At 45.3% G+C, this 27,048-nt stretch overlaps 1 protein-coding gene across 4 annotated transcripts in view; it reads left to right on the top strand.

Annotated features, from left to right (window-relative positions):
- The first annotated feature begins 4,778 nt into the window (after positions 1 to 4,778).
- UBE2F (ubiquitin conjugating enzyme E2 F (putative)) overlaps positions 4,779 to 27,048 on the top strand; it is an 83,423-nt gene continuing 61,153 nt past the window's right edge. For 2 of the 4 annotated variants that reach the window (XM_084265606.1, XM_084265604.1), the window contains exons 1-4: positions 4,779 to 4,882; positions 7,414 to 7,547; positions 17,089 to 17,118; positions 19,570 to 19,635. In XM_084265606.1, coding sequence (XP_084121732.1) covers positions 7,430 to 7,547; positions 17,089 to 17,118; positions 19,570 to 19,635 — 214 coding nt within the window. In that variant the 5' untranslated portion in view covers positions 4,779 to 4,882; positions 7,414 to 7,429. The remainder of the gene's footprint in view (positions 4,883 to 7,413; positions 7,548 to 17,088; positions 17,119 to 19,569; positions 19,636 to 27,048) is intronic. The other 2 variants (XM_084265605.1, XM_084265607.1) reach the window with 2 other exon arrangements.

The raw sequence follows: 27,048 nt of genomic DNA, 5'->3' as shown, positions 1-27,048 counted from the left end.
GGAAATGGCCTCAAGCTGCACCAGGGCAGGGTCAGATCAGATGTGAGGAAAAGTTCTTCCCTGAAAGAGCTGTCAGGGCCTGGCACAGACTGCCCAGGGAAGGGGTTGAGTCACCAACCCTGGGTGTGTTTAACACACACAGGGTAGATGAGGTGCTCAGGGATATGGTTTAGCATAGGACAGCAATGGTTGGTCTTGATGATCTTACAGGTCTTTTCCAACCGTGTGATCCTGTGATGCTGCCATCATGGCTGCAATGAACTGACAGTGATCCGCTCTTCCTTCCAACGGCTCGCAGCAGGCACAAGGCGAAGTGTGTGGGAGGTGAAGCGTTACGGGTGGCAAAGACCTCAGGTGCCTCATGTTGGTGCTATTCACTTCTTCATGGCTGCATGGCTATGAGCCAGCAGCAGTGTCAATGCAAGTGCCATCGCCATAGTTACTGTCACACAAAATCCTCTTCTTTCTGATATGCCAAAGCCAGCCTCAGGTTGGTGCGACAGGTCAGTCGCTAGTGGTTTCAGGCTGAAAGGTGCACACTCGTGTTTAAGAGAGGGAGGGGGAAAAGCCAACAGAGGTTAAACCTGAAGAAGTAACAACACAGTGGTGGAAAGCAAAGACCATTAGCGAGCACATTTTCTGCCACACCAGAAAGACCGGCTTGCTTGCGGGCTTCCTTTGCTGTCTGACCACTGGAAATTGAGTGATGCCACATTGCTTCCATCTCCATACTTAACATCTACAATTTCAGTCTTAAAAATACAGGTATGTCTTTAACCTGCCCCTGTGCAGAGGCCTAAATCCATGTGTCCTTCTCCATTTAAGGTCTACTTTGGTCTTTCTGTAGGGAAATTGTGTGCTCCTGGCCGCCCTGGCTTGCTGAGCACCCGAGTACACACGCAGGACTAACATCTCTTCAGAGATCACAGACTCCGGGACTGAAATATGAGCAGCATGGGACTTTGTTTTTCAGCCACTGGAATGTGTCTGGATGTACAGCTAAGGGTTTTAAAGTGATGCCATGGAAAAGCTGTGTTTAGAGAAGCTGTGAGGGAGTTGGGGTAATGGCTGGTTCTCTCTGTTCCAAACAATATGAGAGCTTCCACAATTGCTCGTTAAGGCAGGAGACGCTGCTTTGAACAAAAAGCAGGCTTCCTCTGCTTCATCCCAGGAGGGATGCATGCCTTAAATAAAAAGCACGCAGAGAGAACACAAGAAGACATAAATACTCTTTAAATGGTGGCATACTTTAAATGCACAATGCTTGTTTTGCCCTCTCTGGCTTTAAAAACAGTCGAAGTCGGGTAATGGAAAATGGTTTGGTGATTGCCTTCTCTGGTCCAGCAGAGAAGTCCTGGCTTTGTTTGATGCACCAGGTGATGCCTGCAACTGCTCAAATTTTTTCTGTGTGGAACGCGAAGACACTTGCCAGGATGGGAAAACAACATACCCCCCTTGTTACATGTGTCAACGGGAAGTGGGGGTCAGCCACTGGCAGCTTTCAACCGGCCATTAGTGATCTTAAGAGTAGGGAGTGACACCGAGGTTTAGATGTAACACCAGGAGATCACTTTATGAACCACTCTCGCCGGGAGAGCAGTTCTCTCCTGTGGTGCTGAACCTTTGGACTCTTGCCTCTCAAACAGCACCTTCAGAAGCACATTGTTTTGACACCTCAAACACGCAGCACAGTGCCTGACCTGGAGTACCCACCAGAAAGGTTTGAGATTGCCCCAGACACTTGTGAAAATCAAGGTTCTCTACAAGCAAACATTTCTCATGATCCTGGTCTCCTCGCTCTTGGGTGACTGAAATGAGCTTCAAGAGGAGTTTACACCGTGCTCCTTGAGCCCAAGTGATGAAAGGAGGTGATAGAATGAGGAAAAAAACATCTTGTCAAACACAAACCAAAGGAATGGATAAACATGGGTTGAGAAAACCTGGCAGTGGGAAGCGTTCAGGAACGCCACATAGCTGTTACAATGCGTATTTGGTGTAGATACACAATGCTCACTTAGTTCTTCCCCAGACTAGACGGTGTGTGGGTAGGGAGGGAGCACAGCAAAACCAGGAGACTCTCACTTCCAGTAGACTGCATCGCCATCTCTCTGTCTAGACTTACAACCCCACTGACTGAAGGAAAAGAATAACCGGGCGGTGGGTTCAGATTAACCAGGTTTCCAAAGATTTTCTGCTTCACGCCACTGCGAACTGAAATCGTTAAGATGTCACGGAAGGTCACCGAACATCGGGAGCTGCCTTTTGCTGGTTAACAGGAACTGGCAGAGGGTGCAAGGGGACTTGACTCCGTTACAGCCTGGGCTGCACCGGTATTGGCTCAGTCTTAATTAGTCTTCAGAGGAGGCAGCAGGTTGTTGACAGTGCCTTTATGAATTGCCTCATAAAACCAGTTTATTAATCCCCGTACAGCTCACAGTGACAGGTACGAGCTGAACCGCTCTACCGCAGCCAAAGGACAGACAGCTGGCAGTACCTGGAAGATAACACAAGAGCAGATTCCTTGATTTTTCTGGAAGAGGATCTTGGCTGGTAAACGCATTTTAAGCCAAACCAACAAGAATGCTGTTGTGGCTCTGTCCCCCTTACTGATTTCTGGACTTTGGTAGTGGGTAGTGGCCGGCAGGAAATAAAAGGTGTCAGCAAAACCAGAAGACACATCTCAGTATCTTGAATGTTCCAGCTTGCATTTTCAGGATGCTGCCATCGAAAGGCAAACGAGCCAGGAAATACCAGTGCTGAGCTTGGTTTTGCAACCTTTGCTTGTCCCTGGGCCTATGCCCCAGCAGGCACCATGAAATCATGTTCTAGGGTCCACAGTCTGCTGCAGAGCCTGAAACAGCTTTGGCTTATTGCTGTGGAAAGTACTGCTATCCTCAGGACATCTTCCGGGCTCCTAGCTGCACCAGCGTGGGAATCTGGAAACAGAATCACACAGGGTGTTCTCCAAGACACTTGGCGACTGAGTCGCTTACACAGTGCCCATCACCTGGCAAAGAAGGGACCATGGCTGCCATGGCACAGCCAAGGAGGAGGCTGGCAGTGAGAAGGAGCCCCACTGTCAAGATGCCAAGACTACTTTTGAAAACAAAGAAAAAAGAACTCTATAGTGATGAGAAATTCCAGAGTAGTTCTGGGTAAATGCCTTCTGATAAACTTTTTTCTTCCTCTTTGCATCTTAGTGCAAATGTAGACTTCATTTTTAGCAACATCCTGCATTTCCTGCCATTGCCAAATTAAGTTCCTTACATTTTTCGTATGGAAGTACTCTGTTCTTGCATCTTCATGGATTCTAGTCACTGGCTAATACCAGAAAAACGGGGCTTTTGTAAGGCTGTCCTCCACTATGCCCATTGCAGTGTGAAATGCACGGCAAAAGTACCATTTGAGCTGGGGAAAAAAACAAAAACCAATTACTCTCAAGCTGTGTGACCACAGGGCTTCCAGTAAACCCAAGGGAACACTTAGTTCTGGGTTTGTCTGCTGAGTTGTGAAGTGCAGCTTGCCACAGGATGGATGAGGAACACATGCACCTGCCTCAGGGCAGGGTGATCTGCGCAGGTTACAGCAGTTTGACACCAGTCTGATTGCATAGGATTCACTGTTAACAATTTCTTTCACCACAATGTAGTTCCTAGTGTTCTGCTCTTCCTCTCTCTTTTAAGAAATACATTTTAGCCAGTGGCGCTGCACAAGCCACATGCTGGGAGGCAGCAAGAGGAGCAGTACCACTTTCTTTTGAAGAAAACCATCGTTTTCATTGTACCAATAGTAATTTATGTCTTTCTGGGTGTCTGCTGAAGGAAAGGAGTGCTGTTCTTCCACTCTGAGAAAAAGGCTGGTGAAATATACACCAGAAATACATGCAATGGGATCCATAACTCTAATTAAAGTGTTCAGTATCTTAGCCCTTAGCTTAGCAAACACATCACATTTAGGTTAGTTGTGCCGTGCTGACGGAGTACAGGTTCTAGCTGGCCTGCTTCTCGTTATGCCCATTTTCTAGGGAGCCTGCTCTGGCAGGAGGGGTTGGACTCCATGATCTCTGGAGGTCCCTTCCGACCCCTACAGTTCTGTGATGATTCTGTGAATGTATCAGGTCCTACAGGGCGAGGGTCTGACCTAACCCGATCCCCAAAAGAGTTTTTCTAAGATTCAACTGGTCACGTTAGAGCCACAGTTACCGCTAGTTTACTCCCCAATAGCAAATGCACTCTTATGGTCAGTTGTTTACACTCATTTTATCTTATTTCCCACAGCTTCCACTGAGCTGGGGCTGGGACATACATGTTAAGCGAATCAATGTAAGCAGACGCTGACACAAAGCCTATAGCAAGCCAGATATCCAAGCCCCTCTTCTGCAGTGACGCTCAGGGCTGCTGCTCTTCCCCCTTTCAGCGCTGCCGTTAAGCACAGCGCCTCTGAGACTCGGTGTCACGCTGCAGCCGAATCACCCCGTCGTTCCACGACCCCACAAAGGGAAAGCGGAGGTAGGCACCGGCCGAGCCCCCAGCACACGCCGAGCCTGACAGGGCCGCCTCACGATGGGGCCGCCTCACGATGGGGCCGCCCCGCCGACGGCGACAGCACCACCGCTCCCCACCCGCCCCGGGCTGCCCCGCCGCCAGCCCAACTCTCGCGAGAACTCAGAGGGCGCAACTCTCCCCAACCGCCTCAAGTCTCGCGAGATCTCCGATAAAGCTGTTGCTGGGGGCTCGCGCGGCCCGTCCCAGGCCCCGCCCACTTCCGGTGCCGCCGCGGAGGAAGGGAGGGCGGAGGGAGGAGCCGCCCCGCCGCCCCCTGCCCCGGGCAAGCCCCGGGGATGGTGTTGGCCGTGGGAGCCGGGCCCTGACGCCGCATTCAGGTAAGTGCGGGCTGCGCGCTCCCTCTCCCCCCGGGCCGGGGGTTGGGCCCTGCAGCTCAGGCCTGGCACCTTCCGCCTGCCTCAGGCTCGGCCGCCCCCACCGGCCGGTGCCCCCACGTCTCCCGGGGCCGCCCCGGCCCACCAGGCCCGGAGGCCCTGCCGGTACCGGGGAGGACCCGGCTGCCTCCACGGGACTACTCTTCCGGCGTAGCAGGGTCGTGCCCCCACCGCAGGGGCCTGGCGGTCCCTCCTTACCCCCTCCGCGAACGGGGGGCTTCCCGGTAGTGGCGGCGCAGGGAGCGGCCGCCGGCGGTGCGGGGCAGGGCGGCCCTCGGGAGCTCACTGACGAATAAGCCCGGCCAGCCTCCTGTAACCGCTGCGCGCAGCAGGGGATAGAGGGAAGCCTGGCTTCCCCCGTGCGGCCAGGAACTTCTGGGTGCCCCGTCGATGGGGTCTGGGGTATGGCTGGAGCAGATCATCTCTCTCCTGCTCTGGTCACACTTCTCTTCGATTTTCCAGTTTCCTAGGACAGGCAGTGGGGAAACAGATCTGTAAGTGTATTCAGGTATTTAATTGCCATTGAAGCTGACTTCCCTTGGCACTTGAAAAGCAGTGTGGGGTATTTTTTGGAGGGGAGAAGGAGTTGTTTGCAGGTTATGAGTTGTTGGGTGTTTTTTTCCTGTTTTTTTTTTTTTTTTTTTTTTAGTTCTAGGACCCTGTGTCATACTTCCCAGACTCCTGCTCTCCTCTGTAACTTCTTTTCTTGAATCTGTCTCTGTTTTCCAAAGTGAAACCCCACTGTTTTGTCTGCATGTTTGTTTCTTTCTCTGGGGTAGCCAGAGGGGGGAAAAAAACCCCTGATTAATGTTTTCATAGAGCAAACAGGACTTAAATTTGCTCTGAATTTTACTCTTTATTTTTAATCTGGATCTTGAAGCATACTTGTCAACTTCAGAGCACTTGACCTTCTTGTAGCTCTTACCAGAGTTTCACAGTGTTGGGCACTATTGTGAAATACTTGCTTTCCTTTTTTTTTTTTCCTCCTTTTTAAACCTCGTTGCTCACTTATCTGTTACATTCCCCTCAACATTCAAGTGTTATGCCAGTTGTTTGATTTCTCCTTCTTGCCCCTGCAGCAGTATTTTGGTGTTGGCTTGATGTTCGGCGTGAGTCTGTTGGCTTTCTCACAACCTTGGGAAAGCAACAGGGGTGTCTTTACAGATGTAAAGACCAGCAGGCCAAAGGCTTTATCTCTTATACTCTCTGGGGCAAGAGCAAGTGAACACGCGAAGGAACTGCTGTTGCAGTGGACCTGTTACACTTGACTTGGGGCCTCGCTTACAAGAAGGAAAGAAACCCTGAGAGCTGAAGCTGGCAAAGATCAATTTTGTGATCCATCAGTTTATGGTGTGGTTGTCTTTGTCTTAGCATTTCGCTGGACTTTATTTGCCTGATTGTCCATTATGTGTGATCAGAGCTGATGTTATCCCCAAGTACCTGTTTCAGGTCTTGGTAACCGCTGCATCTTTACATGTTTGGTTTTTATGCAAGCTAGCTCATGTGAAGACTGTATGTTGACTTTTAATGAGTTTTTGGGCTTTATTTCTTTGGATATGACTAAAGGATAAACAGTTTTCCTGCTACTGTGGTGGTGCTTAATGGGTATGCATCTTGTCAGTGTTACGTTAGTGTTGGCCAAACATTTTAAGAAGCATGAGCTGCCTTCAACTGGGAGCAGCATCAAAATGTATTAAGCCACGGTGGACTGAATGCTTTGGTTTTATGACTTGCATTCTGTCCACCTCTTCTTGTGATTTATTTATCAGTGCAGTTATCTTCTACAGTGGAGGACTGACACAGCAAAAAAAAAAAATCATGATAATTTCAGTATCTAATTTTCTGCTCTGCAGTGTGAAGAGTGCACTGTGAGGAGTTACTGGTGTGCAGCTGCATCAATAATTGTGCTCTTTGCTGTTTAAATCTGTTTCCTTTGCTGTCTCCTGGTGGCTGGCTCAAAGCTCATTTCCTAGGGTTAGAGAATTGTTCCAGTAACCCCTCCACTCCCCTCTCTCTCTTTCTTTTTACCAGCTAGAAAGTAGCTCTGAATATTGTCACACAAAGTCAGGATGAGAATGGTGACAGCAGGTTGTCTGTACAGAGTTGTGGCAGGGGTATTTTCACAGAAATCCTTTCAAAGGAGCAATGTCAGATGGTGCCGTGAAATTGGATTGTAAACAATGAGGAAAATCTGACCTTTCTCCAGAAAAATTAAACTTTCTCTTGGCCTGAGATACTGTAACTGTCATTACTCACATCTGAAACAAAGTCTCCTCCTTCAGGCACTCTAGGCCATCCTCGTCTTTAATCGTGGTCACGTTAGCTGTACATGTCCTATTCTTTGTTTGACTGCCAATAATATGATGATAGTTGGTGAATAAGGAACTAACTGTAACTTGGTTTTGTACCTTCCCCCCTTCCCCCCTGAGCTTTAGTTTCTGGTAACTGACTTTGTTCTGGTATTTGTGTTCTAGATTGAAGACAGCAGTAATGCTAACGCTGGCAAGCAAGTTGAAGCGGGATGATGGTGTCAGAGGACCCCGTGCATCCAATCCAGCTTCGGATTCAACTCGGAGGGTGTCTGTTCGAGATAAATTACTTGTTAAAGGTGAAAGGAGCTTATATTTACTTTGGGATTTGTGGTTTGCGGATGTGTTGCCAATAAACAATTTAAAACTGCATATAAAATGATTTCCAGAAGTATTTAATGCTTGAACTGCATAGCTCGATCTAGTGGCAACCAGTGTGTTGTGTAGGCTGATCTTTCCACTAAAAAGATCAATAGCAGCGATACTACCGTCCATGTATAAGCTGTCACTATGGGGATTCACACAGGTCAAGGGAAACCTGTGCTCCTGGTCGCATTTCAGAATGACTTGAGATCGCTGGCGCTATTTCCCTGAGTGATACTGCCTAATTCTAGCATTATATACGGCTTTTACATGTTTAGGGATGATTCTGCTGTGTAACCCTGTACTGGAGCGATGTTTCACTGTAAATGCTGCTCCCCCAGTGTGCTGGGAAGTGCCTCAACCACACCGTAGGAACGTCATATTCACAGTCTTCTCTCTTTTTTGTGCTGCTCTAAGGATGAGGAGTTTAACACACTCTAAACCCTGATGTGAAAACTTGGAAAGAACTTGCTTTAGGCTTCCAGTTTGGAAATCTGCAGTTAACTCCAGTTCAGATGGGAAAAGGTGTCAAGCAGGAGGAATAAGCTCTTTAACCAGGCTAAGCTACAAAGCCAAATTGCTAAATACATATAATCTGAGATTTTTCACTAACATACAGGTGTAGGCTTGAGGGGAGAACACAAGTGTAATATTAATATTACACAGTGAGGTGCTGCAATAGTCATGTTTTTCACTTTTATGACTAAACCCATACCCAAATCTGCTGGGGCAGAAAAGCCTGTAGGCTATAGAAAAATCAGTATTGATGTTGTCATTGCTATGGCTACCGTTAGCAAATGAGTGCAGACTGAGTATTGAACAAGTTTAGTCCTAAACTGACAGGCTTTAAAAACAGGTCGCTGCTAGTGTCCTGACAAGTGGGAGTGCTAGATGGTGATGTGATTGTGTGTGGAAGTCCTATCATGTGGCTCTCCCAAAAGATTTATGGGAGTGACTGTCAGTTTGAATAGAATCACTTCTGGACCGAAATGGGACCCAGGAGTAGATCAATTGAATCTAACTACTGAAAATGAAAGGAAAATCTAGTAGCTGGTGTGAAAGACTTGTTTGGGATATTTTTTTTAAAGCCAAATGTAGACCATCCACTAATAAAAGTTTCTAGGGTATGCTCCAGCCTCTTGAGAGCCTGACTGAAGATGGATTCCTGATGCTGATAGTGGTTTTAGGTTGTGTATAGATTTGCAGGAGTGAGTTTGATTGGGGGTGAAGAGCTGCCTGTAAAGGTGTGTGTACAGCAAGGATGTGATGGCATCTGGGCCAGTGCTTTTCACTGCTTGATTGTGTCGAACTGCAGCGGCCTGGTGTGTGCTCCACTTCAGGCTGATGTGTTAGACTGGAAACAAAGTCAGTGGGTGCCTGCAAGGGTTGTTATAAGTAGAAGCTGTTGCTGGTGTCTGTTTAGGCTGGAGTTATCAAACATGACAGTTGCAGAATGGGTGAAGGGCTCAAATTGAGTCAATCTCCTGGCAATTGTGGATTAAAAGATAATTTGTTCTGCGAGAACAAAAAAAACACTGGCTGTGAGTAAGGAGGAGGAGATAAGGAAAGGCCTGGCATGTTCTGTTCTGGTTTGCCCCAGCAGTTTTACTGAGGTTAGTGCTGGTTCAGTTGTACCTCTAGTGCTGGTTCAGTTGTACCTCTAGTGCTGGTTCAGTTGTACCTCTTAAGGGAGTTAGTGGTAGTGGTTTTATTCTACTATCTGAAGCCTCCTAGTTGAAAGAACTGTGGTCACATACATCAGAGAGCTGAACCATAGCTGTGCTTTTGCCATAGCACACGTGGGTCCGTTTTGGCCTCTAATCAGTCTGTAGCTTGAGTCAACTAGGGAATAGTGGGCAACTGGTCTGTGCAGCATCCTCCCCAGCAGCTTACACACATGGTGGGCTGTCCTGGAAGCTTAGCTGAGAGCAATTTTTGGCAGGCCCTGGCCCCCAGAGCTGGTGATAATGTACGAATCAAGGTCAGATAGCTGTTGGCCTGCTTGAGTGATGATGATGATGAGCTATTCCTGTTCCATAGTAAATTGGTGATAGTCTAATAAATTCTGCGGACGGACACCTGCCAGTTTTACTGGAGGCATCACCCAGACAGACAGTGTCTGGTTTTTATCTGGAGGTAAATTAAAGGCAGCCTTGTTTGTGTTGACAGAGTCCAGTTCAAGGAGGCACTATAGGCTCTCTTTGAAGGATGTGTTGTTGCACTGATAACCCCACAGTCCTCAAATGTATTGTGTACACTGGTGATAAACAGATTGATGACATTTTGATTATGGGGTTTGATTAGCAGCTGTGACCCAAGCTGCTAGTAAGTATAGATGATACTTACAAACCTCTAAAAAACTGGCATAGGCCAACTATGCCAGTATCTGCTAACTCATATGGCTTCAAGCAGGAAAAATTAGTGATAGTTTAGGTATGATGCCAGCTGTTTGCACCATATGAATAGATGAAAATTCACATTTGGCCTTTGGAATACCTTTATTAAATCTGGCCATGTGTGAGCTATCAGCTGAGTGTTGTCAGGTGCTGTCTTTGGCTCTAGTGATGGGTGGAAGTTAAAGGGGCTTTTTTCCTCATTTCTGTAAAAAAGTTGCCCTCGATGCCCTTGATTATTTCTTCTAAGCTATGCCTTTGTGTAATGCCCAGTATTGTGTTCTATTCAAATATCAATCACATCTCAGGGTGCTGTTATGTTGGATTATTTCACAAATCTATTATGAAAGGAAAAAACCTGTCTAAAGGTTTATGTAGGGAATTAGTTCTGAGACAGCTGGGTATTTTCTTCCAGCTGCTTTTTCTCAGCTGCTAGTCACCTGAACAGGACTTGGTAGCAGCCTGTGTCCTGCTGATTATCCCAGCAAATTACAGAGCACACTTGGGAGGTGAGTGGCATGGTGGTGGTTCTGATCTGAAACCCTAGGAAATCCCAGGAGAAGATCCACGCTTCGAATTACTGAGGACAGAAGTGTCTGAGGGTGTGGCAGGGCAGGGAAATTCAGACTGACAGTTCTTGGAGTGATGCTTTCTGGCCAAAGGGTGGACTGGGGGGAGACCAGGCAGTGACTAATGTGTTTCAAGACAAATCCAGTGGATGAAATGTGAATAGCAGGAAAGCAAATCCTCTTGTGGGAAGGAGAAGGAAGCAGAAAAAGCGCTTGAGGAGGCTCTGCTGCCTTTCTGGCAGAGCACAACTTTGTTGACAGTTCAGTGGGACTAACTCTTGCATTCCTATTTTCATTGGGTATTTTATGTAGACTCAGTTGTTTCAGGCCTTAACTCTGTAAGCCTAGTGCTCAAGTTAAAATAGAGGAGCTTTCCATTTTTTCTGTGCTGTGGAGGCAATTTTGGGTGTTAATTTAATCTCTAAGAGGAAAATCCTTGAAGTTAGGACCAGGAGCCACATGATAGGTCCTGCAGGGTGCTCTGAGCCATGTGGTGCTGAGTTTGAAAGGCAGATTTTCTGAAGATTTGAAAGGAGCTGCAGACAAGTCAAAGTGCTATTAAGTTTAATACTTTCTAACAAACATGACTATTAAGTTGAATTAAAGGTAAAGAACTTGTCAAAATGTAAGTAGTAGTGGTGGTGTATTTGCTTATTGATGACCAAGGTTATCCTTTGAAATGCTTTTGTTATAGTGCACCTAAATATATTCAATTTTATACTACCAGTGCTGCTTAGTTTACATGGCAGCTTGAAATAACTTAGGTCATCTAAGAAAATGAGTTAACGTGGCTTATTCCTTGGTTGTTTTTAACGCTTGTGGGTTTTACAACCAGACTTATGTAACTGGGAAGTAAATCAGGTGTGCATTTGCAGAAGGAAGTGGAAAACTGATCATAAAAATGAGAATCCTTGTATTAGCTTTCCTCAAACCTCCAGGTACGGTAATATTCCACCTTACAATAGCAGATGGGAAAAATTGAGGAGGGGGAAATACTTTTATGAGAATTACTAAATCCCTTTCTTCATGAACACATCTGAAATTACTCAAGGCATTGTTTTGAAAATGCTGCATTAACTTTTGTATGTTGCTCAACATAAATCACAAACGCGTTTCCTTCTCAGTGATGCTCCTTAGTCCTTCCCTGCCCTGTGAAATCCTTTATTTTGGCCAAAAAAACTACCCCAACAGTGGAAAGACGCTTCGCTAAATGAGTGATTTCTGCTTATTAAAGAGGAAACTAGTATTTTGTACTAAATGCTTACAGCATGGTTTTAATAGATATTGTAAAACTAAAATGACATGAAGAATTGAAGCTAATTTGAAAAATAATTAGTGAGGTTCAAGGGAGGTCTGGTTCAGTGTGTCACTTCACTTCTTACCCCTCTGATTTCCAGCATACCTGAAGTATGAACTAGGATGTTGCCTGAGTTAGAGATTTCCAACCACAGTGGCTCTTTTTTGATTTCGATGTTAAGATAATAAGCTTTCTAATGGTGTGTAGAAGCTGAAGCATGTAACTTGATAGAATCTTCTTTAAAATAAATATTTTGAAGTGGAAGTAAAAGTACTCATCTCTTAGTTTATTGAAAAGCTGGCTGTATTAGGTGGTTTGTTTGCCTTGGTACTACTGGTCTGCATGGTTGTATAGTTCAGAGGAGCTAAGAAGGGTTAAGCTATAAAGATGGATCAGAATTAGGAGGCAAACAGCGTTATACTGGTATAATTAATGCTTGGAAAAATAGAATGTTTTTGTTAGTGTCAAGGTGATTGTCTTTATCTCCAGTGGCTTTCAAGGTGTACATTGAAGAGGGACCCAAACAGGAGAGGGGGCTTTTTTGGACAAAACCCGAGGGAAGCAAGTATTGCTGTGGATGAGTGTTAACATCAGTTGAGGAAGTAATGCTTTCATTTTGTGTACTTAAAAACAGACTCCAGTGAGAAGCATAGGGCCAGGCTAGTAAACAAAGCACTTCTGTATTCTGACTGGGTGAGTTGAGGTGGGGGAAGGGAGCGGAGCAATGTGATTATAGTCTGTGCGTTACTGAATATAACATTCACGTGGGTCTCTCATAAACCATATGCCTGTGCACACATCAAAAGTGTGTGTTCCTATTTCTGTCCTGAGAATTGTCATGGGTAGAGAGAATTACTGTTTGTGAAATCACTTATAAATAGCTCGGGTTGCTTCTGTTAGGCTTAGCTTCCCCCTGTTTCATGAAGTTCCTGAGCTGTTTCTGAGATGTGATCAGTTTGCATTCAGCTCTTCCGAAGTCTGGTAGGTTGAACTTGCTTTTTAACTCTTATGGTTTAAAATAGGATTTGGAACTGTTCAAGCAAATGCAAACTGCGTCAGGAGCAGGGCTCTGCAGATACACCTGCTGCTTGGGCGTGCTCCTGCCAGTGTCAGACCTACCCAGGGTGGCTTATCGGAGCGGGCGCAGGGCCTCGCAGTGCTCCCGGGTTGGCTGTTTCTTGGAAATGAGCCCTTGTGGCTGTGAGAGGAATCCGGATGCTCTGCTGTGTTTCTGCACCCCTGCAAAGCCAGTGCTGAGCAGGCACTGATGAGCACTGTTTTCCTGTGAAGTTCTGGAGTGCTTTCATACAGTATCTCCTGAGACTTGGGTTATCCAGTTGTTTGTCCCAATATCACCATTCATTAAGATGCTGCTTGCTAGGATTTAAGGATAGTGATTATCACAGATTCACAGAATTGTAGAGGCTGGAGAGGATCTCCAGAGATCATTGGATCCAAGCCCCTGCCAAAGCAGCTCCCTAGGACAGGTTGCACAGGTTGGTGTCCAGATGGGGCTTGAATATCTCCAGAGAAGGAGACTCCACACACACCCTTGGGCAGCCTGTCCCAGGGCTCCCTCACCCTCACTGTGAAGAAGTTCTTCCCCAGATTGATGCGGAACTCCCTGTGCTCCAACTTGAGGCCATTGCCCCTTGTCCTGTCCTCACAGCCCACTAAAGAGGCTGGCCATTTCCCTCTGTGTCCCACACTTCAGATATTGATAAACATTAATAAGATCCCCTAAAGCATTATCCACAAAGCATTATGAAAAGCAAAAGCAGTGTTTACTGTTCAGCTGTACTTCAGTTATTTTTTAAAGACAAGGTTAGAAGGGTTGTGAGATGGAGTTTGTTCTGTAGTCTAGGGAGGCTTTTGAACATGTAAGTTCAGTGCATTGGAGCTCTAATTGTGCTTAGTTATGAATCTGTTAAACCATGCCAGTAAGCTGGCAGACTACACAAGGGCCACTCTGACAGAGAGCATTCTTGCCAGTGGTATTGCTTTATGTAGAAAATATGTAAACCACTGAAATCCTTACGGAGCTCCAGTGGTGTGTTCAAGATGCTTGTGTGCTAAGCAGCAAAATATACAACTGATGTCAGTGTCAAGACTGTTGCTATGAAAGTGTCATGAAATTTGGAAAACTCACAAGCACTGTAGCATTGGCCCATTAAATGTGCTAATTATTGTTAATCATCAATGTTTATATGGCACAGTTAACAGTAACATCTGTTTCCTTCCTCGATGTTACTTTAAATGCTTAGATCATTGAAGCAGGCCTTTACCTCCTTCTTAAAAATCTTTATAAAAGTTGTTTTGTTCTTGGTTTCAGTGGTTAGTTGAAGGGTTGATTAGAAACCTTAATTTTGGGGAACTTGCCTTTGTTTCCAAAGCTTTTGTGTGGATTATTTACGATGGCCTTCCACACTCACAAAGAAAAGGCACACTGTTCCCTATGCATGATTGTGAGCACTGGGTTTTCAGGTGTAAACCTACTCATCCTTGTGCCAGAACAAAGGGAAACACAAGTTTGAATGCATTCCAGGAAATTTTTCATAATTCAGGGGAGCTATCTATGGTTTTTAGCCTGTCCACTGAACCTTGCAGGAGGCAGCAGCGAGGCCACAGCTCAGCAGAGCTGTTGTGGCCTGGCCATTGCTGGGTTTCACAGAATCACTAGGTGGGAGAAGACCTTTGCGGTCATTGAGTCCAGCCATATCTGTCCTCTACCAAAGCATACTCCTGAGCACCTCATCTACCTGTCTTTGAAATACATCCTGGGTTAGTGACTCTACCCCTCCCTGGGCAGCCTGTGCCAGTGCCCAATAACCCTTTCGGAGAAGAGCTTTTTCCTAATGTCAAATCTGACCCTGCTCTGGTGCAGCTTGAGCCCATTCCTTCTTGTCCTGTCACCTGGCTGAAGAGACCATTGCCCACCTCTCTACGCCCTCCTGTCAAGTAATAAGGGGATGAGGTCTTCCCTCATCCTTCTCCAGGCTGAACACCCTCAGCTCCCTCAGCTGCTCCTCATATGATTTGCCCTCCAGTCCCCTTCCCCAGCCTGGTTGCCATTCTTTGGACACACTCCAGGACCTCAGTGGTGACCTTCTTATGGTGAGGAGCCCAGAACTGGACACAGGACTTTAGGTGTGGCCTCACCAATGCCAAGTACAGGAGCACAATCTCTTCCCTACACCTGCTGGCCACTCTGTTTCTGATACAAGCCAAGATCCCCTTGGCCACCTGGCCAAGGACATGCTTTCTGTCCTTTGGTTTGTCCCTATCCTCTGCCTGCCCTTTTCTCTGAATTGAAGCAAAGGGCAGGCAGGATTCATTAAGGCAAACAAGCACAGAAAGCAACAAGGAGAGCAGTCAGCACCTTGAAATTAGAGCCAGGTCCTAAACTCTGGTGAAGATTGACAGTGGCTCCCACTATGAAAGGCTGGTGAGTTCAGAGAGAAAGGCATGGGGGAATACTCTCAATGTTGGGCTTGTATAGCTGCACCCTTCCATAGGTGGTTATGTCTTGTCTTTTTTTTTTTTTACCAGAAAGGGAAAGTGAAAATTAAATCCTTGATTTTAGCTGAAATGACATTTTTTGGTGTGTTGCAAAAACAGTCCTCGTTGAAAGCTTTTAATAAACCCTGTGCAGTCTGTCTTTCAGTGAGTAACTTTGGTTCAATCAGCTGTGGTTGCTCAGGCACTGCAGCTGAAGAGTGCAACTGTGAACTTTTTAGGTAACTCTGAAACACAGTGTTCCTGTTTCAGTGGGGTTTTATCTCTTGCCTATAGATGCAGGGATACCAGGGCTGTGCAAGGCAAGTGGGAGGTAGGACTCAAATAAGCATCATGCTCCCTGCAGAGACCAGCCAGGTCTGGTACACATGGATGCAAAAAAAGAGTTGTGATGAATTAGTGAACTCATAATTGCGATGAGATCAGTTTCAATTCTGTGCCAAGAAATTGCTCCCTGTATCTTAAATTGAATTAGTTTTCCTTAGACATATCCTTTTGAGAACTGGTTTTGAAATCTCTTACATGTCATTAGCCCAAATAAGTGGGCTGTGTCCACGCAGACCAGAAAGTGAAGTCAGATGTCAGGTGGAAAAAGATTACAGGTAATGTGAAAATATATTTGATTTGGTTTCCTGGCAATCTTCTAAAGGGGGGAGGTGTCTTGATCCAGCTCATTCATACTTCTGTGTGATACAGGTAGCTGTAAGATTTCAACAAGAAAATACACAAAAGGGGAAGAAAAGTGGAGGTCCCTCAGAGCAAGTAGCAAGGGGGAGGGGGGGAAAGGGGAAAGGGGGGGGAAATTCCTAGGAGCTATGCAACTGAATTGGGTTACTGCCTTTCTTTTAGGAGTAACTTATGCATGGTAAATATAACAAACAGATCTTAGTTCAACAGGAGTGCATATCTATAGCAAACTGCGGTCCCAGGTAGGGTATCCCTCAGACAGAGGAGTGAGGAAAAAAATCAATGCTCCAGTGCAGAGGGCTGGGGGCCTGTTGTGTGGTTCTTATCGCCGGCAAGTGCCCGTTGGTGTGTGAGGTGCTTGAAGTGAAGGTTTGTCTCTGTGCTTTCAGTGGTCTTAATGCCAATTTCTGCAGGCAGGGTTGCATCTGGGATGATGGTGCCCTTGAAGTAGGGTTTCTGTAGCTGTTCTCAAGCGTACAGTCCGTGCTGTCATGCTTGGAGGCTTCCCCACACAAGAGCAGTGCATTACCTGTGGCAGGCTGCAGCTGATGGAAGAATAACAGTGGTTAGAGGCTGGAGAGGGTGATGCTTGCACAGGCTGGGGACCTGCTATGCACCTTTTCATTGGCTGCACCTTGATTCTCAAGGTTTTTCTGCTCTTGTGCTTTCCAGGCTGTGCAGTACTGGCTGCACTGTGTAGACAGTTTTGGAGGTTTGGATAATGTCACCTTTTGAAATGCCAGTGCTATGTGCGTTGGAAGCCCTGGTGCTTCAGTCTTGGCAGAGCTGGACCTCCTTTACCATGTAGGGATGCACTGTAGTGCAGCTGAGCATTTTCAGTAATGAATTGCATGGCTTAAGGACAGATTTCAAGGTAAACCTCCAGTGCAACTGCGTTTTCACTTAAATGTAATTGGTTTACAGGGTGGTTTAAATTAGATCTGCCAGTTTGGGCTTCAAGTATGGCTTTATGCTTGCATAAGTAACAGTTGTGTGCCTCTCTTTCTTTCAACAGAAGTTGCAGAACTTGAAGCTAATTTACCTTGTAAGTACAGCATTTAATGGCATGTGTCTTAAGGGGGTAAGGATTGTTTAACTCAATGTTTTGACTGAACCTATGAATGCTGATGATGTATACTAGCAGCTTTAGGGAAAGCTATGCCAAACTCTGCCACCCAGGCTTGGAGAGGTCTTTGCATCCCTTCTTAATGTCTTTGGAAACAGTATTATTTGGCTCTAGAATTTGATTGGTGCTGGAGTGGCACCTTCCCTCTTGTAGAACACCCAAGGTGTACCTGAACTGAAGGGTGCATTTACTGCCTTGCTACTGATTTTCCTCTGTCCTCTGATTTTCAGAACGTTTAGGGGTAGAGCAAGTAACTCTTATCTGACAATGTATTAAATCCACCTAGTGTTTTTTCACTTCACATGCAAGCTGTAACCTGATCTATTTGTTAATAGTGAAAAATAGTTTTTAACAAAGTAATTAACACTTATTAAAGAGGAAGGTAATGTGGGGTTTGCCCTGGCATCTGATTTGTATGTTGTGCTAAAAGCTGAAAATATGAATGGCCACTTTAGGCTTTTATAAGTACAGAGGATGTGGCTTCTAAGGTGAGGACAGGTAGTTAAAAATCAAATATGTGGTTTTGGCTCTTCAGCTTTAGAAAGCCCAGTTCTGTAATGGGCAGCAGAACACAAAGCCGCTTTATAAAGGGGAGCTGAGTTCCCACTGTTCTGTATTTGTTGCTGAGGATGGGTGTCCACAGTGAAGCTGAGCTGTTGCTGAGCTCCCTTTCCCTTCAAGCATTGACCAGAACAGCATCCTTGCCCCCTGAGTTCTTGAAATGCAGGCAAGCCGAACGAGTTACTGCCTGCCAAGCTCAGAGGTACAGTCAGAGCTCGACATGCTCTCTGCATAACTTCCTGTGGTGCACGTTCCTGTTTCAGAGTAATCTTGAGATCTCTTCCCTGCAGGGAAGGAGGCCTGAGCTGGTTGCAGCAGACAGAGCATACGTGCAGGTTATTAACGTGCTGTGCATTCACGCTGGCTTGCCTGTATGCTTATCTTACAAAGAAAAGCTGGGAATATTCTCCCTGATTACGCTCCCAGGTAGCTCATGATGCTTCTAGTCTTGCCCCCATCTAAGAAAACTTGCAGCGTATGTTTTTTCTCTCCAGTTTAAACTTCTGATGCTGCTTCTGGTGAGCATCTTCTGTTTGCTAATGGCTCTAAATCTGGATCCAAAAATCTCAAAAAATCAGTCCCTTCAGTGTGCAGACTGCCTGATGGGAGGAATTACAAGGGGGGAGAAACACAGATCGGAAGCAGCAAAAAGGGAGGGCAGGAAGAGCCATTATTTAACTCTTCTTTCTGTATGTTCTTATTTCTTAAAGTCAATTATAGAGATTTTACACAGAGTAATTTTAACTTTATTAAACTTTTTTAATGCAGACTCTTCTACAAGATAACCAGAATATGAGAAGTGTGTATTAGGTTTGTGGTTACTACAATGTGAATGCATTTCTAGGATTTCTCTACAGTTACAGGTTTTTTCAGGCAAATAGGGTCTCTATTTCTGATAATATTTAGCTCTGTGGCTACAGTAAAAAGAACAGCCAGCTTGATGGTTTAAGAAGTTAAAGGGTGCATAGTGTGGATAATAATGCATCCGTGGATATACACATCCAGTGCCAGTTTGACAGCTTGTCTCTGCCACAGTCAGGAAAGGCCAGTTTTGTGCATGGGAAGGCAATAGAGTTTGTCATCAGATGTGAACAACAGGCTTGGTACACTCTGAACTTGGATCCATTGTACTGAAACCACTGGCTAGTTTCTTCGGATTGGTGTTTTATCTTTTTTTCCACATTTGTTCTTCATTCTCACTCTCCTTAAATTCATCTAATGTGAGAATAAGAAGAGAGTGTTTGGTTTGTAATGATGCTCCATCACCTTTGTTATTGATGTGTATGAATGGAGACCATGCAGTCATTTGGATGAGGCTTTCAGTAAAGCTTGTATCTCATTCTTACATGTATAAATAATCCTTTGTTAGCACTGGGCTGTGGCAGCATGGCTTTCTGCAGGCTGCAGTATATGATCACATGTTCAGTGTTCCTATTAAACAGTTGGACTTGATAATCTTGAAGGTGTTTTCCTACCATGATGACTCTATTAAAGAACTTGTAAGGAAGAGATACTCATATTTGTGCTGCTACCTTCACACATAGCTAGTACATATACAGAAGACTAAATCCTTTGGCAGTTTAAGGTCTTTGAGACAGCATCATTTACAGGAAGGAAATAAGCTGTTGCTTCAGCTCAAATAAATGAAGGTCCATTACTGCAGGTGATCTGTGACTGTATAGGGAAGAAGTGCTTAGAGGCAAATGGATTGATCAGGGAGGGAATTTAGAGAGTATGAAAGATGATACATGTGCTTTTGCAACAGTGGAAAGACAGCTGTCTGATGTAAATTATTCTTTTGCTTCACAGGTACATGTAAAGTGAACTTTCCTGACCCAAACAAGCTTCATTACTTTCAGCTAACTGTAATCCCAGGTAATTAAAAAAACTGTTACTTTTGTTTCTCTGTGTGTTGCTGTTTGGGAAATGTAATTCCATAATTTTGGTCAAGAAGCCAATAACGTTTCTAGTCAAAGAAAGACTGGCTGCGATACAGTGATTATTTTATAGAGGGAATGGAGAAACTGGGCTGGATTTGGAGAACTAGATTTCAGTAAAAATGCCATCAAATCGGGGGGGGAGGGTGGGGGAGCAGGAAGTGTCCAGGTCTTGTTTGGTTGTGTTGATTGAAAACTTTATCTCAGCCAATTTCAAACCACCTTTGTGTTGCTGTGAAAAATCTGGGACTGTGTCTAGAGGAGTTACTGTATTGTAGCCCTGACGTGCTGCATTTTTTCCTTCCTTCTGATTCCTTGGTTCTGTGAAGTTGAAAAGGTAGATGACAGATACAGCAGTGCTGGAAAACTTTGATCTATACGTGTCTGAAGATGCTTAAGAAGTAGGAATCTTTTAGTCTGTGAATATTTGAAATTAGATCGTTTATTATTAATACAGTTTAAGTATGCTGCGAATTTGCTGCTGGTGTGCTGTTGAGTAAAAGCAAAAGCTCAGGACTGCATTTTTGGTGTTTATCAGTTCCATTTATGCTTCTTAACAGCCATCTGAAAATTAGACTGTCCACTTCAGAACAGAAGCCTGTTTGGTTTAGGGCTGAATTTGCATGGAAGATGATTTAAACTTGATCTGCACTTCATATTTCTGCTGTTTGTTACCTCAGAGACTGTGCAGCTCTTTAAACGAGCACGTTGTGTTCAGTACAGGGACCTGTTTGAGTTGGATGTTCTGGGATCAGTATCTCCCTGCCAACTAATTCCTGTAGATGCCTGTTGTCTGTAGGTGCTTACTGACAGAATTTGGATGCAGTATGGCAGTCACCCTGGTGTCTTACTCTAGAACTGTTGGTGAGGGGAGTATTTCTGATACCCATTACCTTCAAGTCAAACGGGCACTAGGTGTCACTGTTGGTTCTTATTAGCCAAAATCAAAGTGCTTCTTCGGCTGGAGGAATCTTGGGTGGTCTGTCTCTGCTTGTCCATTCTCCTGTCTCCTTGTGATGGAAAAATGAGTAAGGCTGTCCTAGTTGGCATAATCAAAAATAAGCGCAAGCACTGGTATGGAACTTTTAACCCCTTATCCTGCGTAGGGGATGTATTCATGTTTACTTGGTGAGTGTTAGTCTGCTTACACCAAATGTCCTTCAGTTGATGCTGCTGCTTTATTATATTTTGGAAATGAGTTGACTTCAGGATGATTGCTGTGTGAGTTAGGGGTGCCTTCAATGTGAAGCAATCAAAGCTGCTTCATTTTGATTCTGAGGTGTCTAAATACATAGTCATTTCTTGGTCTGCTAACTGCTGTGCAGAGAGATGCTGAGGTTGGAAGACAGTTGAGTGCAGGGCATGGCTTTTGTGCTTGCTTGGTTGCTGCAATGATCTTGGGAAGGAGATGATCTTAATTAACATTTTGTCACTCTAAATATAGCTGCACAGCTGAAGTCTCTGCAGTTGCGGTCTGACCGAAGTAAACATCTATTTTCAGCTGTGCATAATTCAGGTACTGAATCTTGTGATCAGCTACAGCTTAGCACAGCTCTCCAAAGGCAGATTACAACACATACCAAGAAAATCTTTATCACTTTCTGATTCCCTTCATTATTGAGACTTTTCATTAGACTATGCCAAATCTTAGTTTTCTCTGGGATAGCGGAGGCACAGCTAAGTGGCTGTCAGAGAATACCTCTTGCTCAAATGAGCCCAAGTCTTTGCTCAAGGCAACTGATTTTTGCAGTGTGTAAACAACATTGCATGAATCTTGATGGTGAGGAGGAAAAAGGAGTTTTCTTCCTGGCTGGAACTGTCTCTTGCATTAAAGAGGTGAGTTAGGTGTAGAAATCCTGCTCAGATATTTGGCTCTTGAGGGAGCGATTTACAAATCTCTCTTCAGCTTTCAAATTGTGGAGCAAGAGCTGGGCTGGGTGCAGCTGTGGGTGCCAGGGGATATCTAAGGCTGCCTTGCAGTTCTCGCTGTTGGACTTATGTAGTAAGTGTGTGTAGTAAGCCAGTGTTGGTAGTAAGCACAACAGTGAGGTTAATGGTTCACTACTCTGTCTGCTTATCACAGAACTGTAGGGGTTGGAAGGGATGTCCAGATCATTGGGTCCAACCCCCCTGCCAAAGCAGGGTCCCTAGGACAGGTCACACAGGCTGACGTCCAGATGGGTCTTGAATATCTCCAAAGGAGGAGACTCCACATCCCCCTGGGCAGCCTGTCCCAGGGCTCCCTCACCCTCACTGGGAAGAAGTTCTGCATATTGGTGCAGAACTCCCTGTGCTCCAGCTTAAAGCCATTGCCCCTTGTCCTGTCTCCACAGACCACTGAGAAGAGGCTGGCCATTCCCCTGTGTTCCACATTTCAGATATTGATAAACATTAATAAGATCCCCTTTCAGGCTGCTTTTCTCCAGGCTGAACAGCCCCAGGTCACTCAGCCTTTCCTTGTAGGGGAGATGCTCCAGGCCTTTAACCACCTTCGTAGCCTCCACTGTATTCTCTCCAGGAGATCCCTGTCTTTTTTTATACCAGGGAACACAGAACTGGACACAACACTCCAGGTGGGGCCTGACCAGGGCAGAACAGAGAAGGCGGGTCACTTCCTTTGACCTGCTGGCCACACTCTGTTTGTCTTCCTATCATAGATCTGTTGGAGAAATGTTGATTATTTTATGTTTGTGTATTATGTTTAAATTTTCTGATTCACATTACAGCTTAAATTCTGTTAACCACGTTTTATAAGGTATCTTGCACCAAGACAGTGTCTGAAAGCAGCTGGCTGCCAGGGTACCACAAAGGTACTGACTGAAGGTGGTTTTCCAGGCTGGAAATGCCTTTTGCGATCAGTGTTCCAGCCTCCGAGTCATTGACAAAGCCTATTCTCCTGTGCTTCCATTTATGCAGTCGTTCTGAATGTGGTGAAAGGATGGTGAAAGAAGCTGCTTTAGGTTCTTGCAAAAAGATACATTTGCATAAGAAAATAAACTTTACTAGCAAGCAGAAATTCTTTAATCTCCCTTCCTCCTTCTCATAATAACCTTTCTTAGTGAGTATTTAATGTCAGAAAATTGTTCTGGTGACAGCAAGTTTTAATTTAGAGCATATCTTGATGAGGGTGACTTCTTATTTCAGTTAGTTGTCCTCAAGAAATCCTGATTCCTTTGTTACAGCTTTCTGCAGTGCACCACGAATGGGTATGTAGTTGCACTTGCTAGAGAATGGATAAGACACAGATTTCACTGCCACAGCAGACAAACTGTGATCCTGAGGCAGATACTGGCTGCCCTTCTCTGCTGTCTGAAGCTTCTGTTTCCTTCTGTCCATTGAAACAGTTGTTTTGCCATTTAAAAATGCCCTTATGCCACCACTTGCCTCTATTCTTATTTTTGTGCCGGTACCTTATTGGATCAAAAGCTAGGAAAAATAAGGAGAAAAATAAGCTTATAACATGTGCAAAGTCCTGCTGGCTGCACTGGTATTTGGAGCACGAAATTGGAAGGTGGGGCTGAAACGTGGTAATGACATGGGAGAAATAAAAAGCAGCTGAGTTTAAGTAGCTTGCACATGAAGAAAGCTAGGGGAATAGGTAGAGTTAATGCAGTTTTCCTGCAGTTCCCAGACAGGGTAGTTTGGGGTTAGTGTGGTTATTTTAGAGTCCTGTTCTCTGGGGAATTAACAAAGAGCCTGGGTTTTGTTTCGCTTGCCATAAAAATGACAAATGTTGGTGAGCATGGTTGAGCATTTCAGCGCTGCTGATTCAAGGAGCTATCAAAAGCACATCCTTTGTGGCCTGTCCTAATTATTTTGTGTTTCCCTTTTAAGCCATAAAATAGTTTAGTATTTCCACAGCACTTTTAAGCAATCAAAATGCCTTACAAATGCAAAATAAGATTAGAGTCAGGTTGCTAATAGTGACTGAAGTGGGAGGGATGCTTGCTCTGTTAATGCAGCTTGAAGACATAAATTTAAGCAGTAGGAGGAAAACTGGAGCTCAGACATGTACTCCCTTTTTGCAGAAGCCTTGTCAGTAGCCAGCTTCTGAAGTCCTGTGCCAAAGCTGTTTTATTTGACTGTTTTACAGTGCTTTCCTCACTGTTAACTTTGCCAGAGCTTTAGTTTTTCCCACCACTGTTGCATGCCTAAAAATTTGAGCGCCTTTGTCCTGGTCTGTATGGGTGCTGTAGGACACAGGGAAGGGAACTCATGTGAGGGAGAAGCTATTTACTTTTTTGGGATGCTGTGAGTGACTTCATCCTGAAGGCTTGTCTTAATGCACTGTAGGATGTCTAGCTGGGTACTGAGGCTTGGCCAAGGCTCACTGAAGTAGGAATTCTTCAGTGTACATTTGAGTGATTGATCATGACTAGTGTGTTTTATCGTTGTTTAGTGAAAGGATTTGCAGAGATACAGGGAGAATTGTCAAAAAAGGGGGAGGAGAGATGCTTTACTCTTCTGATTTGATAAATATGTCCTTACTTATAATAGAGCCAGTACAGCATGCAGTGTGCTCTGAGGTTAGTGTTAGCATGGACTGATGCCAAGGTAAACCTGAAATGTGAAATAAAAAGGTGTAATGCAAGACAGTGATTAGTAGTGAGCTGTCTTTGAGGGAGACATGATCATCTAGATACTCAGAAGTGACCAACAGTGTGAGAGAGAATGTCTGAAGCACTCTAAGTCTTCCAGAGGTTTCTCAGCCTTACACACAACTAAAAGAAAATCGAAGCAACACATAAGGAATCTCTTAGGGCCTGTGGAGGTGTTAACATGTGGTTAGGAAGTGCTAGAGCTAATCTAAACCAGTGTGTTTGCACAGAGAAAAGGGTGTTCTTTCACTCTTAGGTGGTGGTGCTGCTGACACTAATTTAACCCCTTCACACACCAGCTCACCTCAGTAATCCTGCGGGAAGCTGCACTCCTCTTGCAGTGATGGTTTTTTACAATGAGAGAGGCTCAGCAGAGCTTGTCCCTCCAGCTGGACTTGCCGTGCCTGTTTTCATCCTGCATGTGGACACCAGGGCTTACCTCTGTCTGGGTGGAAGTGGAGCTATCCAGAGCTAGGTCTGTGTGGTGGGGGAGAGCAAAGAAAAAGAACAGCTCGTTCAAGTTTTATTTATTCCCCACCCCACGCATGTTTTGAAGGAAGGCAGAGTGATCTCTTTGTCTGTGCTTGGAGTCATGGATGTGCCTTAATGTTCCTGGGTGCTGCAGTGTCTGTGGACGCAGTGTTCAGAGACGTGGCGCCTGGCTTTTCTCTTGCAGCTTGACTGGTAGGAATCTTGGCAGTGCTTTGCAAGTTCTCCTCTCTTAGATGTTCTTGAAGTTATTACAGGATGTCTGTAATACATCTGAGGATTTTCTTTGACATAGGCACACAGACATCAGTCCATCAGCAGGTCTCTCTTTCACATAAGCAGGGATGGCCTGCAATGAGCTGCTGTACGCTTTGCTCTGAGTTCACAAGATCATAGAACCAAAGACTGATCTGGGTTGGAAGGGACCTCAAGGATCAGGCAGTTAACCCCCTGCCACAAGCAAGCCCACCAACCTCCAGGTCTGGACCTACACAAGGTTGCCCAGGGCCCCATCCAACCTGGCCTTGAACACCCCTGGGGATGGGGCATCCACCACCTCTCTGGGCAGCCTGTTCCAGCCCCTCACCACTCTCTCTGTGAAGAACTTCCCCCTGATATCTAATCTAAACCTGTATCCACAGCAGGCTTGGCGTCTCCCTGTGCAAACACATGTGGGTGTTTCAAGTGATTGCCTGTACCAGGGAGTGATAGCTCGTAAAGCCCTTGTAGAGCCAACGGGTAGTGTAGAGGCCTGTGGAAGGTTTCAAGGTCTGTGGCTTGTGGTACAACGGACACTGAATTCCTATATCACCTGTATGGTGTTGCTTGTTTGTTTTAATATGATTGCTGAAAGATCTGAGATTCTTTCCCCCTTGGAAATAGTGAGGATGGGCATTACCGTGTGCTAGATGGCAGATAAAGTGCTTTTAGCTCTGTGCTGTGGGGTAACTTGTTGGTGCTTGAGCTGTGTGAATTCCCAGTGGGATATTGGACCATTTTCCTAATTATTCCTTCCTGGAACAGTCAGAGTATTGCTTTGAGTGTTTTGCACGCTTCACAAGGAGTGGTTTCATCAAAGGAGTATTGGTATAACTTTAACTCTTGTTGTTCAGGAATGGCTTGTGTTAGTGACTTGTATCTCAGTGTATTGGAAAACAAAAGATAAATGCTTTGATCTTGCTTTTTTCAGTGACAGTGAGCGTGCATTTATGTTCTGGTAAAGTGTAGCATGCCTGAGAAGACCGCTTAATAGGTCAAAAGCACTTCAGAGCAGAACTGGAGTGGACATGGAGAGGTGTATTTGAAGATCCAGTGATCTGGACAGGTTATTAAAGTGTGATTTGTGGTGGTGAAGGCTCACAGCAGTGTGCCACACAGCTCAGCATGGAGGCAGCTGGGAACCTTCTGGGTGCAGTTGGGGAGCACCAGCCGCCTTCTATTTTCACGCTCCGTGCCTGTGCTCCTGTTGCAGACCAAAATTTCTGATGCTGTTTGTGTGCTGTCAGTGGTCTACGTGGAGACTCCTTGGAGCAAACTGATAGTGATGTACTTCCTGACAGCTCTTTCACTGTTCTGCAGGGACAGGTCTTTTGGAGCGGCACGTGCTGTTGAGTCTCATCTTTGGCAGCATCAGCTTTTACTGGATCACTTCCCTTTGCAGCTGAGGGCTTGTGTTATTTAACAGGATGATGTGCTCTCCTCTTCAGTAAAGCAGCTGGTTTGTTTATTTATGGAGAGATTGCTGGGAGGAGGAGAGTAGGAGCTGCCTTCTCTCTTGTTGTTGTGGCAGGCTTGAGGTGATGGGGTTGTAGTGGGGTGTGAACCCTGAGCTGGTGGGTGTGGTGTATTGGTTGTCAGAGAAAATAAAGTCGTGCTAGATCTGTGTGGGGACTGGGAAGGCACTGTCCTCAAAGAGGGTTTTGATGAGACATAATAAAGGAGCTGGAACTTGTTTGTGTGTTTTGGAGGAAGCTAGATATTAGGAAGAATTCTAATCTTTTTGTAAGCTGTGAAATGCTTTACTTTCTCCTTTGCAATTTTGGTTTTGGAAGTACTGTTTTAAAAATACTGTTGTAGAACAATAATGTCTTCCTGATCTCCAAGCCTTCACTGTGGCTGTACCAGCTGATACAGAGAGCAAGAGTGCTCCAGGTAGTTGGAGCATTTGGGAGTCCCAAAACCCCAGTGTGGGCTGGGTGCCTGTTGGTTTCCCTCTGTGAGTGGGAACTCGGGACTGACAATGCCAGACAGACACATTTCAGCTC

Source organism: Gallinula chloropus (assembly GCF_964237585.1).
Source record: "Gallinula chloropus genome assembly, chromosome: 5".
NCBI classification, from domain to species: Eukaryota; Metazoa; Chordata; class Aves; order Gruiformes; family Rallidae; genus Gallinula; species Gallinula chloropus.
Note: the sequence above shows the minus strand (reverse complement) of the source record. Positions and strands in the feature narration are given on the sequence as shown.